The 16,616-nt window shown below is 45.5% G+C and overlaps 2 protein-coding genes across 6 annotated transcripts; one reads left to right on the top strand and one right to left on the bottom strand.

Moving 5' to 3' along the window:
* The first annotated feature begins 142 nt into the window (after positions 1–142).
* Positions 143–2,158, top strand: LOC130182516 (uncharacterized). The gene is made up of 6 exons (XM_056397512.1): positions 143–272; positions 624–733; positions 906–1,208; positions 1,480–1,596; positions 1,702–1,803; positions 1,893–2,158. Exons 2-6 carry the CDS (start codon positions 676–678, stop codon positions 1,970–1,972), a joined length of 660 nt encoding a protein of 219 aa, XP_056253487.1. The 5' UTR covers positions 143–272; positions 624–675; the 3' UTR covers positions 1,973–2,158.
* A 402-nt stretch (positions 2,159–2,560) lies between these two features.
* On the bottom strand, positions 2,561–16,205 carry LOC130182455 (arf-GAP with Rho-GAP domain, ANK repeat and PH domain-containing protein 1). Of its 5 annotated transcripts, none has more exons than XM_056397412.1 (27): positions 16,066–16,205; positions 15,759–15,804; positions 14,412–14,492; positions 14,253–14,311; positions 12,505–12,984; positions 12,055–12,153; positions 11,791–11,974; positions 11,593–11,706; positions 11,031–11,135; positions 10,837–10,897; positions 10,632–10,752; positions 9,738–10,002; positions 9,437–9,636; positions 9,282–9,367; positions 8,982–9,164; positions 8,131–8,199; positions 7,113–7,212; positions 6,976–7,032; positions 6,747–6,870; positions 6,115–6,214; positions 5,832–6,033; positions 5,115–5,160; positions 4,775–4,989; positions 3,764–3,967; positions 3,384–3,489; positions 3,125–3,266; positions 2,561–2,998 (listed from the first exon to the last, which is right to left on the bottom strand). In XM_056397412.1, the coding sequence occupies exons 1-27, from the start codon at positions 16,112–16,114 to the stop codon at positions 2,957–2,959; spliced, it is 3,540 nt and encodes a 1,179-aa protein (XP_056253387.1). In that variant the 5' UTR covers positions 16,115–16,205; the 3' UTR covers positions 2,561–2,956. The 5 variants fall into 5 exon arrangements, with proteins under 5 accessions (XP_056253387.1, XP_056253388.1, XP_056253391.1 ...); XM_056397413.1 differs by having other exon boundaries at positions 15,769–15,804; positions 16,066–16,111; XM_056397416.1 differs by lacking the exon at positions 16,066–16,205 and having other exon boundaries at positions 15,779–15,800.
* Between the last annotated feature and the right edge of the window lie 411 nt (positions 16,206–16,616).

The following is a 16,616-nucleotide window of genomic DNA, read 5'->3' as shown; positions in this document are numbered from 1 at the left end:
GAATGAATACAGTCTGGTGACTTTATGGCAGTTCTAGTTGTGGTCATTCTAAAGCTGCTCTGCTGTGAAAGTGTTTATTTAGTTTCATATGAACAAACTGAAACACAGTGTGGTCTGGGGGGGCGGGGCAGGGGGGGGGGGTTTAATAGGTTCATCTCACTTCCTGCTTCACTCACTCTCAGTCTGTCGCCATCACTAACGTTTCTCTGTCGGTCATTTATTTTTCTCTGAATCAGGTTTTAACCATCGTGAAGACGGCTGCGCTCCAACAGGTAGGACCACACACCTGAGATCTCTACCTGGGTCCACACCTGGACTAGAGCCAGGATCAGGGTTTAACTTGTTAGCACTTTTACTCACCATGGCAACAACAAGTTTAGTTTATTCATTTAGACCAAAACTCATTAATGAAAGTAAACTAAATGTTCTGATCAAACAAAAAACTGAAATCTATTTCAAATAAATTAATTCCAACAATGAAGAAAGAAACAGTCGAATCATGAAGGTTGTCTGAACACACACACACACACACACACACACACACACACACACACACACACACACACACACACAAACACACACACAAACACAGACCACTGAAAGTGTGTGTTTCCTCTTCATAGTGAGTGACAGCTGAGGGGGTGGAGCGAGCAGAGCTGACCTCAGACGGCGGCCATGATGTTTCTGGTCCAGTTACTGATGATGATGATGATGATGATGTTGAAGAGCGAGGGTCAGTGTGTATGGACCTGTGCCTAATATTATGAGCAGTATTGATCAGTGATAATCACTAAGTGTTAATAACTGTAGATGATAAACCTGATACAGACAGGTGATTGGCAGGTGAAGACCTTCCTGTTGTCCTGTGTTGTACATTAATGTCTCTGTGTGACCTTTGACCCCAGCTGCCGTAGCAGAGTTCATCACAGTGTCTGCACAGAGTGGTCAGCCCGTTCTGCTGTCCTCACCCCGGGTGATAGGGGGGGTGGAGCAGGGGTGGGACGTCAGGTGGACCTGCCCCCCCCACCTGGTGTTGTCTCTGAAGAAGAACATGACGACGTGTCACCGGGGACGCTGCGAGCTGCTGAGAGACGGCTCGCTGACATTCAGCCGAGTCCAGGCCAGCGACTCAGGAAACTACAGCCTGCAGGTGTTTAACCAGAGCGGGAAGCTACAGGTGAAGACGGACTTCCTGCTGAGGGTGGAGGGTGAGTCCAACTATCTGACCCCCCCCATCTGATGATATCTACCCCCCTAAGTGACAACATCAAACCCCAATAACATCATCAATCACAAAGTCAATGTTATATTAAACTTTATCCTCAGGCGTCTGTAGAAGATCTAAGTGACAGATTAAATAAATCAAAAGGTTATTTTGACCTTTGACCTTTAGCTCTTATGTAAATGAAATGGAGTCTCAGCAGCAGATACATCAATCATATGAAGTCACATCAGCTGACTGTCTGTCTCTGTCTGCAGAGAGTCCACAGACAGACACCTGGCTGATCTGCTGCCTCCTCCTGCTCCTGCTGCTCCTGCTCTTCATTCTCCTCTTCATCCTGAGGAAGAGGAGGATCCAGAGGAGAAGGATCACAGGTACAGCAGCCAATCAGAGACGGTCTGAGCTCTGACACACACACACCTGGTTCCTTTACTGTCACAGCAGAATCATATTAATAGTAATCTGTCGTCCTGCTCCAGGTCCAATGGAGGAAAACTTTTATGTGTCGATGCACGGTCACCATGGCAACAAGAGGAAGGACGAGGAGGAGAAGGGGGAGAGAGAGGAAGAGTCTGCTTATGGTACGTGTACACACACACACACACACACACACACACACACACACACATTAATACAGATGCTAACAAATGCTAACATGTTCTGTTCTCAGTTCCCCATCATCGTACTGTTTCCATGGAAACACCAATCACCCAGCAGATGTCTGAGGAGGCACAGGACATCTACGTGTGATGACCAATCAGAGCTCACCTGGACACCACGCCTCACACCTGGACTCTCCACATGGTGGTTCTCACAGATGTGAGAACGTCAGATAAACGAGACGTGTGCTTGTTTTCCTGTTGAATATCTGCTGTTCGTGTGTTCTGATTTATCTCAGTGGGACTTACTGGTAAAATAAAGGAAAATAAAAATAACCATGACGTCTGCCAGGGATGACCACACACACACACACACACACACGCGCGCACGTGCACGCACGATCATCAGTCAGGTGCAGCAGCTGTCTGGGGACTTCAACATAGTAGTAATATAAAAGTAGAGAGTACTTTTACTTTTGATACTACAGGTACTTTTGCTGATCGTAGTTTTACTGAAGTCAGTTGTAAAATGCAGTAATTAAAGTCAGAGTATTTTTACACAGTGGTATTGATTACTTTAATGTAAACTGGTCCACACTGACTGTAGTGTTTATCCACAGTTTAAAATGCACCTGGTTGTTCCTCCAGCTTGGTTTTTGAATCACTGAACATATGACAGATTCTGTGTAAGGCTGCACGTCATCTAATTCAACTGAAACTGACGTTTGACACGTTTAACTGATTTAAAATAAATTTCTTTAATGATTTAATGATTTCAGTGATCAGGACTCTTCAGTTTACATTCTGTCAGTAAATATATCATTAAACTGCAGCTGCAGATTTTTACGTGTCTTTGAAGATTTGTTCACAAACTATTTAAACTGATATTTGAAGCACACATCAGATTACAGCGAAGACATGAGACAGAGACACTGTAGGGGGCGCTGTCCCTGCAGGAAGACAACTCTACAGACACCAAGAAAAACTGTGACTTGAAATATTTCACAGTGAAATCAGACAGTTCAGTTCCACCTGTTTCAAATGAAGAAAAAACTAAAACAATAGAGTTTTAAAACCAGAACAATCTGAGACACACGACTCTGACGTGAGCTCCTCATCCTCATCCTCATCTTCATCAGAAGACGGTGATCTCTTCCTCCTCCTCCTTCTCCGGCGTCTGAGGTAAAACAAATAACAGGTTAACACAACAAATCACTTTCAGCACGTCGACAATAAATCACAGGTGTGTGTCACAGGTGTGTCACAGGTGTATCACAGGGGAGCAGTAGTGTCAGGTGTTTACCAGGAACAGCAGTGTGTGGTGGATGATGAACTCTCTGGTGAGTCTGAGCAGATCCTGGTTCACAGTCTGAAACAGAGACGGGACCAGAACCACAGCCAGATTGTGAGCCGACATCTTGTTCACCTGAGAGAACACCTGGACCCTGAGAGACAGGTAAATAAAAACATCAGAGGAACACCAGCGTGTGTGTGTGTGTGTGTGTGTGTGTGTGTGTGTGTGTGTGTGTGTGTGTGTGTGCATGTGTATGTGTGTGTATTACATGTAGAAGTGTCCAAACAGAGCACACAGTGTAGCTCGGTTGTCATCAGGAAGTTGCCGTAGTAACTGTCGGTACGCTTTAAACCTGGAGCGTTCATCTGACATCACTGAGAGAGAGAGAGAGAGAGTGAGAGAGAGAGAGAGAGAGTGAGTACTATTAGACTGAGTACCACTACTGATACTACTGCCGTTAGTACTTCTACACTGACACACACACAGTACTGAGCAGTTAATGTCATTCATAATAAATGTACTACTTAAGTAATACTATTTACTGTAGTACTAAATGTACTACATTTAGTAGTATTACTGTACGTAATACATGTAGTAAAATTTTCTGTAGTACTACATGTACATGTACTACAGATACTGTGTACTGACCTGCAGCCTGCAGCCATGGCTGTGTGTCGGGTATTAAACTCTCCTGCTGGCGGACATATTGTTTGAGGGCGGAGCCAGCATCCAACACGCCCTGCTCATCACTTTCCAGTGGGGCGGAGCTTGGTGATGTCATCAGAGCCGCCACCAATCGGTTCACCTTGGCAGCGAGGCCACAACGGCGGTACACACCCTCCACCTTCAGGCCTGAGACACATTCAGAGAAATAAGCTCATATCTAAGCTGGCCCCCGAAACCATGCAGCTGCACCCAGGGACGCCAGACCTCCATGGGCCCAGACCCCCAGACCTCCAGGGGCCCAGACCCCCAGACCTCCAGGGGCCCCAGGGGCCCAGAGGTCCAGGGGCCCAGACCCCCAGACCTCCATGGGCCCAGACCCCCAGACCTCCAGGGGCTCAGACCCCCAGACCTCCAGGGGCCCCAGGGGCCCCAGGGGCCCAGAGGTCCAGGGGCCCAGACCCCCAGACCTCCATGGGCCCAGACCCCCAGACCTCCATGGGCCCAGACCCCCAGACCTCCAGGGGCCCCAGGGTCCAGAGGTCCAGAGGTCCAGGGGCCCAGACCCCCAGACCTCCATGGGCCCACACCTCCAGACCTCCATGGGCCCAGACCCCCAGACCTCCATGGGCCCAGACCCCCAGACCTCCATGGGCCCAGACCCCCAGACCTCCAGGGGCCCCAGGGTCCAGAGGTCCAGAGGTCCAGGGGCCCAGACCCCCAGACCTCCATGGGCCCACACCTCCAGACCTCCATGGGCCCAGACCCCCAGACCTCCATGGGCCCAGACCCCCAGACCTCCATGGGCCCAGACCCCCAGACCCCCAGACCTCCAGGGGCCCCAGGGGCCCCTGGAGGTCTGGAGGTAAAACCTTTATCATCATTGACGAGGGTTTTATGATGTTTTACAGACGATTGATCAGTCAATCAATAATAAAACTAATCATTAGTTGAGGCCTGAACACGTTCTCATGTATAAATATGATCTATTCTGACCATGGGTTGTGATGTGGGAGATGCAGCGTTCGATGCCGGGCGGTACTGAACCTCTTGACCCCACGTCCATCACTGGGTACAGAGACTGATGAGAGAAGCTCTGATTGGCTGCAGAAAGACGGTTTAGAGCTGAGCTCTGATTGGTCAGAGCCCTCTGCAGGTGGTCGGACCAGGACTGACAGCTGTGCTGCTGCTCAAAACGAAAGGACACACTCCTGAAGAGAGAAACAACACTTTCACCTGTAATGTCATAAAGTATACACCTGCAGAGAGCTCAGCCAATCACTGACTGATTTGTAATTTCACCTTCTTTAAATCTGAATGTGTGTGTGTTGCACACCTGTCTGTGGTTACCATGGTGATGATGTTTTCAGATGGACACATTTCTGAAAAACAAAAGAAAAGTAAAAATGTAAATGAGTCTTTAAACATCAGGTGACGTAATGTACGTCTTCAAACAGCTCAGATCATCAGGATCAATGGAGTGTAGAGCAGAGAGTCGTCTGCATAGAGACAAACACAGTCTGATCAATCAACTTATAAAGACTGAACCTGAGAGGAACCAGAACTGAACCGTGTGGGACTCTTCATCCTGTCTAATGGGACCATAATTATAATTATAATTAAGAGATGAAACATTTCTATATACCCATGTTTTCATTATTTAAACCATGAATAATATAAAAATGACAAACACTGTGGTTCAACGATTTGTTTTCAGGAAACATTCAGCAGCTGGTTTGTGTTCATCATTTATCTCCTCACTTTTTACTGTGGAGAAGTTTCTGAGCTCGTTGGAGGAAAGCAAGACGTTACAGCAGAAAACTTAACAACTGTTGAACATGTAGTGACATAAAAACCCTAACCTGTTACCTACTGAGATCTGCTTTCTTTGTAAGAATTATTATTTGACTGTACTCTTTTAAAACATCCGTGTTCTTGTAGAAGAAGAGAAGCTGATGTTTCACACTGAACAGAAACTGATTTATTAACCAGAACAGATGAGTCTGAGTCACTTCCAGAAAACTTCAGGTGTGAATGGTAAAAGCACTGTTACCATGGTGACTGAATGCACTTAGTTCCATCCTCAGAGTCTGTAGTGAATGTCTGTCGACGGGGTGAACGCTGACTCCGTCCTCCCACAGTATCAACCAGGCGTCAGAATGAGTCGAGGCTCCATCCACTTCAACCACACACACTTTACTGACTGCAGAGGCCCCGCCCACCTCAGCATAAGACACGCCCCCAGGGAGTATCACCTAGAAACAAGAACTCTGGTTATGAGTTTAACCTAAACCTGTTGTCCTCACAGAGATAGAAGAACACTGACTCAGGTTTACCTTCAGGATGTGAACCAGGTGAGTCACCAACGCCTCCTTATCATCAGCAGCACAGATCAGCTGATCACTCAACGTCACCATCTCAAACTGAAGATCTGATCTGAACCCACAGCAGCACGGACAGGAAGTTCAAGCAGAAACATTAGAACAGCCAATAGCGTTCATAGGAAATTAAATGAGCAAAGTTCAAAAAACTAAACTAACTTAACTAAATTCACTAATCTAAACTCACTAAAACATCCAGGAAAACACTGAAGGTACAAAAACAAAAGAATTGGTCTCCACAGCAGTGCAGTTTTAGGCGGTAGTGTAGTAATTAGTTGTAATTAGTTGTAATTAGTTGTTGCTTGTATCAGATCATTTCCAGTGTTTCTTGTTTGTAGCTGCAGTGACGAAGAGTCTCTTTAATATCAGTCTGATGGTGTCTGGGAGGAAAACTTGATCACTAAATGAATCAGATACCAGTACCGGTAGTACCAGTAGTGTCAGTAGTACCAGTAGTATCAGTATTGCAGTACCAGTAGTATCAGTACTGCAGTACCAGTAGTACCAGTAGTATCAGTATTGCAGTACAAGTAGTATCCATATTGCAGTGCCAGTAGTATCAGTACTGCAGTACCAGTAGTACTTACTCTCTGACGAACACTGACTGAACCTCTCGCAGGTCGAGGACGTCACAAGCTGCTGAATCGTTTTCTAATGAGAAGAGAAAACGATCTTCTTCCAGTTTACCATGAAGCTCCTCCTCTTCCTCACCTGCACACACACACACACACACACACACACACACACACACACAGGTGTGTCAGGTCACATGCTCCCAGTTTGAATCCATCCAGGTGATTCAGCCAATGTTATTACCTGAGGAGGCGGAGTCAGGTCTCCTATTGGCCGACTGGGGCTGGTGAGGCGGGAACTCTGAATGAGAAAGAATCATGAGTAAAGAACCAGTGTGTTACCTGTGTGTGTGTGTGTGTGTGTGTGTGTGCGTGTGTTACCTGTGTACTCGTTGAGGCGGAGCAGCTCGGTCTGCAAGGCCTGACCTGCCCTCTCAGCCAGGAGGATGGGGGAGGGGCTCTGAGGGTCCAACTGACACACCTGTGCACAGGTAACATGAGTCAGGTACAGAATGAAACATGACAGAAACCTGCTTGAGTCCCCGTAAACCAGGTGCTGCCCTATGATTGGTGCATTTGAAAGGATTGCTGCCACTAGATTGGACGAGCCAATGACATCATCTCATTTACAGCCCAGCTGACAGCGACATGTACAAGTCAGAAGCTTGTTGTTATTGTTGTTATTGTCTGTGCTAACGAACAGTTCAATAAACAGCTTCACTTCTGTTGATGCACAGAGCAGCCATCTTGGATTTTGAGGTGGGGGTGGGTGAGGTTCCTCCTCATGTGTTCTGTAGTGAAGCAGCGATCAGCTGACCCTGAACACATCATCTGTGTGGAGTCACAGAAACTGTGATTTGGATTCTTTGTATAAAATATTTTACATTTCTATTTTACAGAACGTCTGACACTAAGACGAGCTGCTGTCGCTTCACACTGAGGACGAGGTCACCAGGTCACTGTTGTTGTACGTCACTCCCTGCCCTGTCTAGTCAGGTGTGTTAGACACCAAATATGGTGTCGTGTCACGTCTGATTAACGGCAACATTAACGAGGTCGCCTGTGTCTTCCATGTCTGCTGAGCTCCACTAATTTCAGGTAGAAAACATGTAACAAGCAGCAGAACTTTAAAGGGACCAACCTGCAGTCTGACTTCTTGGCTTCTTCAGAGTTTAAAAAGGTAAATCATAAGATTTATAAAATAAATATTCAGTGGATTATTTACTTTATACACGTGTGTGTGTGTGTGTGTGTGTGTGTGTGTGTGTGTGTGTGTGTGTGTGTGTGTGTGTGTGTGTGTGTGTGTGTGTGTGTGTGTGTGTGTGTGTGTGTGTGTGTCATTAATCATTGGTGAGCTGAGGTTATCTTTACAGCAGAGTGTAAACCTGTCCGTTCAGACCTTTGCTCCTGAGCAGATCAGCGACATTGTTTCCTGGACGTTGTCACTACAGACGACCTCACTCAGCCTCTGGAACACACACATTCACATCATCACACTCCTCATCACCATGGTAACAGGTGAGGTTTAATTCAAATAAGTTTGACCTCATGTGTTGTCATTGTTAAAGCTCCTCAGAGCATTGATTGTTGATTATTAGTTTGGAATTGGTAACATATCAGACACTGGCTCAATCTTTATACACGACCATATATGGACATACTGTATGTATTAAATAAAATATACATGGACAAATACTTTGATCACAATCTGCTCTTCAAATATTGACAACTACTGTGTGTGAGCTCAAATATTATGTTCATATGTTTTTATTTTACATGTTTTTCTTGCAAAATGTACCAACATGTTCAACATATGAATTAATTATGAAGCTACAATAATGTTTGAAGCACATATTCATTCATATATAGGTAACTGACACAAGTAATTTAAGAAACTGGGGTTGTTGGTGTAAATGGAGATATATAGTTGTGTATCATCTGCATATTGGAGTATAAAGAGAACAGGACCCAGAATGTTTCCCTGAGGAAAAATTCACAAACTAACAAAACATCTAATCAATATTAGTATCAATATATCCATAGATATAATTGTTCAAGATTCATGTTATAAGACATTTGTGTAGATATATCAGTAACACACGATAACACGAGACAGTAAATATATACATATTTACATTCTCTACATCATAGAGTCATAAGTCATATATCAGATATTAAGAGTCAACATGGTTTCAGTAACCATGGTAACGTTAGGGTCTAGTTTAATATTATAGTGTAACTGAGTCAGACCTGGTTCATCAGAGAGAGAGAGGACGTCAGGGCATGGACTCGTCTGTAGCGCCCCCTGCTGTATTTATCCTGGATGAACTTTGACCTCTCCTCATCAGACGACTCAGGAAGCAGCTGCTCCGCCGTCGGCACCGCTGCAGCCCACACCTGATTGGCCAGCTGGTTCCCATACATAACGAACAGCTGGAAGAAGTCAAAGTGGTTCAGTCTCCCCTCACCTGTGTGAGTGGTTCAGTCTCCCCTCACCTGTATGTGTGGTTCAGTCTCCCTCACCTATATCAGTGGTTCAGTCTCCCTCACCTGTATCAGTGGTTCAGTCCAGACCTTGCTGTCCATCTTCAGACTGCGGACTTTCGACAGTTTGCTGCCCAGAGCTCGATGCTGACCTGAGAACAGACTCTGTTAGTATTCTGCATTGATCACACATCACCTGAACGCAGCATGAGCGTCCATACCTGCACAGGCCTGACAGATGACCAGCAGAAGGTTGACCGACGCCCACTCAGGATTGGCCGAGCCACAGTCACCACACACCTTGTTGTAGCGGTTTTCCCACAGACGTATTGCCACCTGGCTGCAGGACAGAGCACTGCGGATAGATGAGGACAGACTGTCCAACCAGAGGGACAGGTCCTTCGTCGAATCAACAGCCAGGCTGGAGGGAGGGGGGGAGACAAGGAGGAAAAAATGTTTGATTAATATCAGTTAATGAAAGGACAGACAAACAGACAGGTAGACAGACAGACAGGTGGGTACTTGAAGCTCTTGTATGGAGTGATGAGGGTAAACGAGTGTCTTCCTGTAGATTTGACCATGGCCACGTTCAGGGGGATAGAGAAGGAGGCGATGCCCAGCTGGTAGCTGTCTTTGTTGGGGTAAATCCAAAGGTCATGACCCCAGATGGCAGCATAGACGCGGCTACGTGGGTCCTTGATGGTGATTTGTCCATGCAGTTTGGGGGGGGCAGGGCTTGGCTGGCCTCGGGAAGCCAGCAGAGATGTGACCCAACCATCCTGAACCTCTGAGAGACAAAAAATTCAAGAAAGGAAACATTAGAAACAAATATCGATGTAATTATAATTGACCATTTATATATGTCCTTTGTGGACCACACTAGAGTACAGTAGAAGAGGGGCAGACCACATTACAGAGCAGTAGAGGGGAGTAGAGTACAGTAGAGTACAGTAGAGTACAGTAGACCACACTATAGTGCAGTAGAGTGCAGTAGAGTGCAGTAGAGTACAGTAGACCACACTATAGTGCAGTAGAGTACAGTAGAGTACAGTAGAGTACAGTAGAGTGCAGTAGAGTGCAGTAGAGTACAGTAGAGTACAGTAGAGTACAGTAGAGTACAGTAGAGTGCAGCAGAGTGCAGCAGAGTACAGTAGAGTGCAGTAGAGTGCAGTAGAGTACAGTAGAGTACAGTAGAGTACAGTAGAGTGCAGCAGAGTGCAGCAGAGTACAGTAGAGTGCAGTAGAGTGCAGTAGAGTACAGTAGAGTGCAGTAGAGTGCAGTAGAGTACAGTAAAGTGCAGTAGAGTGCAGTAGAGTACGAGTACAGTAGAGTACAGTAGAGTACAGTAGACCACACTATAGTGCAGTAGAGTACAGTAGAGTACAGTAGAGTGCAGCAGAGTGCAGGATTCTCACCATCACTATGAGCCATGAAGTCATAATGTTTCTTTCTGAAGTAAACAGAAAATCTTCCTTTGTCTTGTTTCTTCACATTGGTGATACTGGAGACATGGAACAACACTTCACTGAACTGGTCCTGGTCAAGAAAACAAACGCACCTGTTACTCTACAGACAGAAAGACAGGTAGACAGAGAGACAGGTAGGGAGACACTGACTTACTGTCCGTTTCTTCCACAGAGACATCAGCTGTCCGTCCAACTTCGCCCATAAAACATTATGTCTGTTAGAGAGAGAACATGTCATCTGTTTATCTGTGTCTATATCATATGTTAAAGTTTGGCCTCAGTGACACATCTGTTGGCCTTGTTCATTAGGAATGTTGTTATTGATGCTGCTGATGTTGTTGTCGTTACCTGAAACCCTTCCAGACGTCCAGCCAGCTGGACCGTACCACGGCACTCTGAGGAGTTGAACTCCCACTGCCGCCCTTCTTCCTCGACACTCGAATAGTGGCCGCTCTGCAGGACAAATACATGTCTTCCTCAACACAGAGGACAAGACGTGTGAACATGTGATCTGGACTCTAAACTCAATCACAAGCTGCTGCCTGTTTCCACGTATCATATTTATTCATGTCCATGTCAGCTTTTTACCCCAGGATGAAGACCATGGACACTGACTGAAAGACCTCACCCGACATGTAGCTCCTCACTTCTCCAAAATCCAAATAGAAAAACCTAGCTCAAATCTCACCTGAGAGAAACCTCAAATCGAAACCAGGTGAATCTACCACCACCGCTGCCAGTTGATCATACTTGTTTAGATTTGTATGACACAATCAGCTCCCGAAGCATCCTGGGTAAAACTGGCAGACCTGGATCACTGCAGGATATTAGATCTGAACTTGTCTGGTTGTGGACTCTTGACAGTCCACGACAACACAAGAACAGACCGTGTGTGTGTGTTTGTGTGTACCTCGGCGTCTTCTGTTTCACAGGTTTCCCTGGCTTTTGTGATTGGCCAGGATGACGCGGAGGGGGCGGGGCCGGCCGAGCGGGGAGGATACGACCTGGAGGACTGGTTGGGACGCTGCAACACCAGCAGTCTGTCAGCAGCAGTGGAGGATTGTAGTCGTAGGAGTAGTTATTGTTGTACTGTATACTGTTCACATACTTGTTAGTATCTGTAGTCGGGTTCGAAGCAGGATCTCCTTCAATTGGTCCATTCACTCCACAGGGGGCAGGGCTAACTCCTGTGTCTTCCTCCTCATTGGAGGACTCGGAGTCAGCTTCCTCAGCTCCCCAACACGCCAACACAGTGATGTACAGGTCTTCTTCTCCGATGGCTTGAGGAGATTCTGGAACCAGAACCAACAAAGAGTCAGAGTGAGGACGGTGAAGACCAGTCCAGCAGAACCAGACTGGATCATGTGTGTACCTTGGTCTGCCGGCTCTGCAGCTCCCTCTACTGGAGGTAATGTGACTCCTGCATTCCCATCCAACGTTGACATCACCAGCTGTAACAGTGCCCCAACATCTGGATACATTGAATACAGAGACACAGTGGAAATCTTGAACAGCCAATCCCTTTGACTGGACTTTAGATAAACCCTGTTCCTCAGCAGACTGAGAACTCGGTCTGTGCTGACTGTGTTTCAGTCTCTCAGACGAATCCTAAAACTGATTCAGCCTCAAACTAGTCTGACCAGAACCAGGATCAGTTTCCAATGTTACTGAGGTCGGACGAACTGAAACCTTTATGAACCTGATTTCAGATTCACACCAGTGACCAGTGTCAGTTTTAATAAATAAAGCTACACCCAAACCAGAGCTTGTCTCAGCTCACATTGATTGATTGATTGATTGATTGATGGATTGATTGGTGTACCTGTGTCAGGGTCTCCGGTAACTCTGATTCTTGACAGTGAGGGGGTGTAGGGTTCACCAGCAGAGGGGGGCAGGGCTGACGGGGTTAAACTAACAGCAGGGTTAGCCTCACCGCAAATAATCCCTGCTAAACTGGGCATGTTAGCTAATGAGCTAACAATGCTGTCTAAGCTAGCTGCATCTGTGTTAGAAGCAAGTACAAGTGTGGTGGGATTTAACACAGCAGCAGCTGGGCTAGCCACAGTGCTAGCAGCACCCACTAAGCTAGGTATGTGGGTGGCGATGCTGTTAGCCATGCTGTCTATGGAGGGGGGGGCAGAGGGGGCGGTAGTGGCTGGGGGGGCTGAGTCTCCGATGGCAGTAGCAACTCCAGCCAATGATGGGATGTTGGTAGCGATGATGTCAGCAACACTGGCCAGAGTGGGGAAGACGACGCAACAATCCGAAGCAGTGGGAGGAGGAAGAGGAGGAGCACTTTCATCTGAGGAGGAGGAGACAGTGACATCATCAGCAGACATCAGTTGATAGGGCAAGACACCTGTCAATCAAACAGACATCTGTCCACCTGCAATTGCTCTGATGTCCACCAGGGGGTTTGACTGCTCTCCACTAATACAGACTTTCACAGTAAGAGCCTTAGTATTATCACTAAGGAGACTTTCAGAATAAAAGCTCCATTAAGACGATATTATGTGATAGCAGACAGTGATGTGACATAATGACACTCACACTCAACACAAACATGATGCAGACTGATGGAAGATCTTTCTACATTGATGTTAAAATCAAAGAAATATGTTAAACATCTGGATCATCTGAAACATAAGGAACTGACGTTAATACTTCATGTGTTTAACGTGACCAACCATTAATTATCAATTCAAAATCTATTATTACTCGTCAAGCTGGTTCTGAGACAAAACAGCAACTGATGTTGTTGCTGCTGATGGGGGGGGGGGGGGGGGGGGTGACTCACTGCTGACTGTTACATGTCAATTCTTAACATTGTGCACATTCACCTGTGATGATATCATCAGTCAGACCGGTTTCACACAATTACAGGTTTTAATCTTTGGAACAAACTGGTTCCACGGTTCTGTATCACATCAACACTTCTAACAACAAACAGACAGAACAGCTGCTCCTCAGTCAGGCTTCACTTATTATTATTATTATTATCATTATTATTATTATTATTATTATTATTATTATTATTATTATTATTATTATATTATCATTATTATTATTATTATTATTATCTAATGGATTCACTGACATGGATCAGCAGCAGGTGAAGAGGGAGAGTGAGGAAATGTTGGAGCTGAATAAATGAGAATACATACATGTTCTGTTCAGGAGACATGTCACATGACTGACACACTAACTAACACCGACACAACACTGATGTGTGTCACTGTTAGTGTGTCAGTGTTGTATTAGTGTTGTATTAGTGTTGTGTCAGTGTTGTGTCAGTGTTGTGTCACTGTTAGTGTGTCACTGTTAGTGTGTCAGTGTTGTGTCACTGTTAGTGTGTCACTGTTAGTGTGTCAGTGTTGTATTAGTTTTGTGTCAGTGATGCAACATTTCGAAAACAACACAACAAACCAGTTTAAACTTTTTCACTTCAGTTTCCTGCAGAAACTGTTTTTAATTATTCCGTGTTGGTGACACTAGAATCAGCTGTTGATGACATCAGCAGTGACAAGAAATGCCACTGATGTCACTGTGTGTGTGTGTGTGTGTGTGTACCTGTGCTCAGGTGAACTTCATTAGAAAAAAATGGTTGTAGATTCTCATCAGTCACATCTCTGAAACACAAAAAATAAAGTATTCAAGATTTTATCAAAAGAAACCTTGATTACACTTTCAGTTTTAGTGTTTGTTCTACAGATTTAAAGGTAAACTTACCTGTCCAAAGAGGAGGCGGAGCTCTGACTGTCCCTCATGTAACGAGCTCGAGGTTTTGGGACGGGAGGAGGAGGAGTCATCCTGAGGACAGGAGAAGACATTTAATGGATCAGGTACCTGTCAGGAAGCATCATCGTCTCCTAGCAACTAAATATCCTTAAAACACCTGCGTGCAGGTCAGAGACTGAAGGTAAAAAGGTGAAAGCAGGTAAAGAAGGAAAAGGCTGCTATTTCTGACGTGTCACTTTAAATAACCAATCACTGATGATGCTGCAGTGATCGATCAGCTCCTCTGACCAATCACAACACATGACTGCACAAAGATCTGTCCCACTCTGGTTTACCTGAGATCAGGATCAGACTGATTATAGATCAGAGTGATCAGATGTTTCACATCAACACAGAACCATAAGAATCAAATCAACGGCAACCTCACTGTTCAACACAGAACCTCAACACAGAACCTTAACACAGAACCTCAACACAGAACCTTAACACAGAACCTCAACACAGAACCATAAGAATCAAACCAACAGTTTCACTGTTCAACACAGAACTTCAACACAGAACCATAGCACAGAACCTTAACACAGAACTTCAACACAGAACCATAACAAGACTTTGTCTTACCTTGTTGTCAACACCTCACTGTCAAAACAAACACCTGCTGGTTACCTGTCTGTCTGTTACCTGTCTGTTACCTGTCTGTTACCTGTCAGTTACCTGTCTGTGAGTCTGTCTGATGACGCTCTCTGAGTCTCTGTCTGTTTCTGGTTCACATGTTGAACGTCCTGTTTCTGATCTACCTGCACTCATAAACACGACACTGTTAAATATACTCTGTGTGTGTGTGTGTGTGTGTGTGTGTGTGTGTGTGTGTGTGTGTGTGTGTGTGTGTCTTCTGACGACTGTGTGTTTACATGTCCAGGTGAATGCGTCACAGAAACTTGTTTCTGTGTTACAACATGACACAGTTCAACTGTTTTAAGCTGCAAGTTTTTACAGTGAACTCAGTGAAGTGTCACTGGTTCAACCTGCTGCAGGAATGTAGGTGTGTGTGTGTGTGTGTGTGTGTGTGGCTGAACTTTAACATGCTGAAGTTGTCCATCAGTTTCTGTCATTTGATTTAAATACAAATGAGGTGAAGCGTCAGGTGAAGCCTCAGGTGAAGCGTCAGGTGAAGCCACAGGTGAAGCCACAGGTGCTCCATGTGTTTCACCTGCTGTGAATCCTGCATTAATCATACTGATCAGAGAACAGTCATGTCATCGGTTCAAACACAGACCTGGATGTTTGTTTTATCGACAGCAGATTCATTGACACAACATTCACAGAGAGAGGGCTCACCTGGGCTCACCTGGGCTCACCTGGGTTCCTGTGGTTCCTCTGGTTCCTGAGAACATAAAGCCTTCAGAGCTCAGACTCTTGTTTTCATACGTTCACAAACAGATGCATTATGGGACTTTCCACAGCAGCTGAATGAGTCTCTGCAGTGATTGCTACAAACCAGTAGGTGTCACTATCTCATCTACACATTCACACACCTGCAGCTGCAGGTGAGTCAGGATGTCACATGTTAACACAGTTTACCCCCAACCCCCCCTGCTGTTAGTGTGATGGTTCACTCCTGCAGATCTGCCGCAGGTGTTCTCACCTGCAGAACATGGCGGTTTCATGTCAAATGAAGCCTTGGAAAGCGCCATCACCTGAGACAGAGCACGGACAGCACGTGACGTGGATCAGAACCACAGCAGGAAGGAGATGATCCTCGTGCTTCAGCATCACCCCCTGTCCCTCACCTGTCCCTCACCTGTCCCTCACCTCTCTCCCTCTTCTATAGGTGGAAACAAAAGGGAGCTATAATTATATTGAATTATGAATAAACCCCCCACTGATATTTTTGTGATATTTTATTGATATCAGAAAGATAGTCTTTGATCAGTTGGCTTTTTAGAGCCTCAGACTGACGCTGCTATATTAATGATCTTTAACTGATTTATTACTGATTGATTAATGATCAGTCTGTCTGATTATACTAATGTCTCTCTACTTCTGTCTCTCTCTCTCTCACATACCACTTTATTTAATCAGCATCACTACAAAACACACACACACACACACTCACACACACACACATACACACACACAACACACACACACACACACACACACACACACACACACACACACACACACATACACACA

The sequence above is a fragment of the Seriola aureovittata genome, chromosome 15 (assembly GCF_021018895.1).
Source record: "Seriola aureovittata isolate HTS-2021-v1 ecotype China chromosome 15, ASM2101889v1, whole genome shotgun sequence".
Classification (NCBI taxonomy): domain Eukaryota; kingdom Metazoa; phylum Chordata; class Actinopteri; order Carangiformes; family Carangidae; genus Seriola; species Seriola aureovittata.
This window is presented reverse-complemented; position numbering and strand designations above follow the sequence as displayed.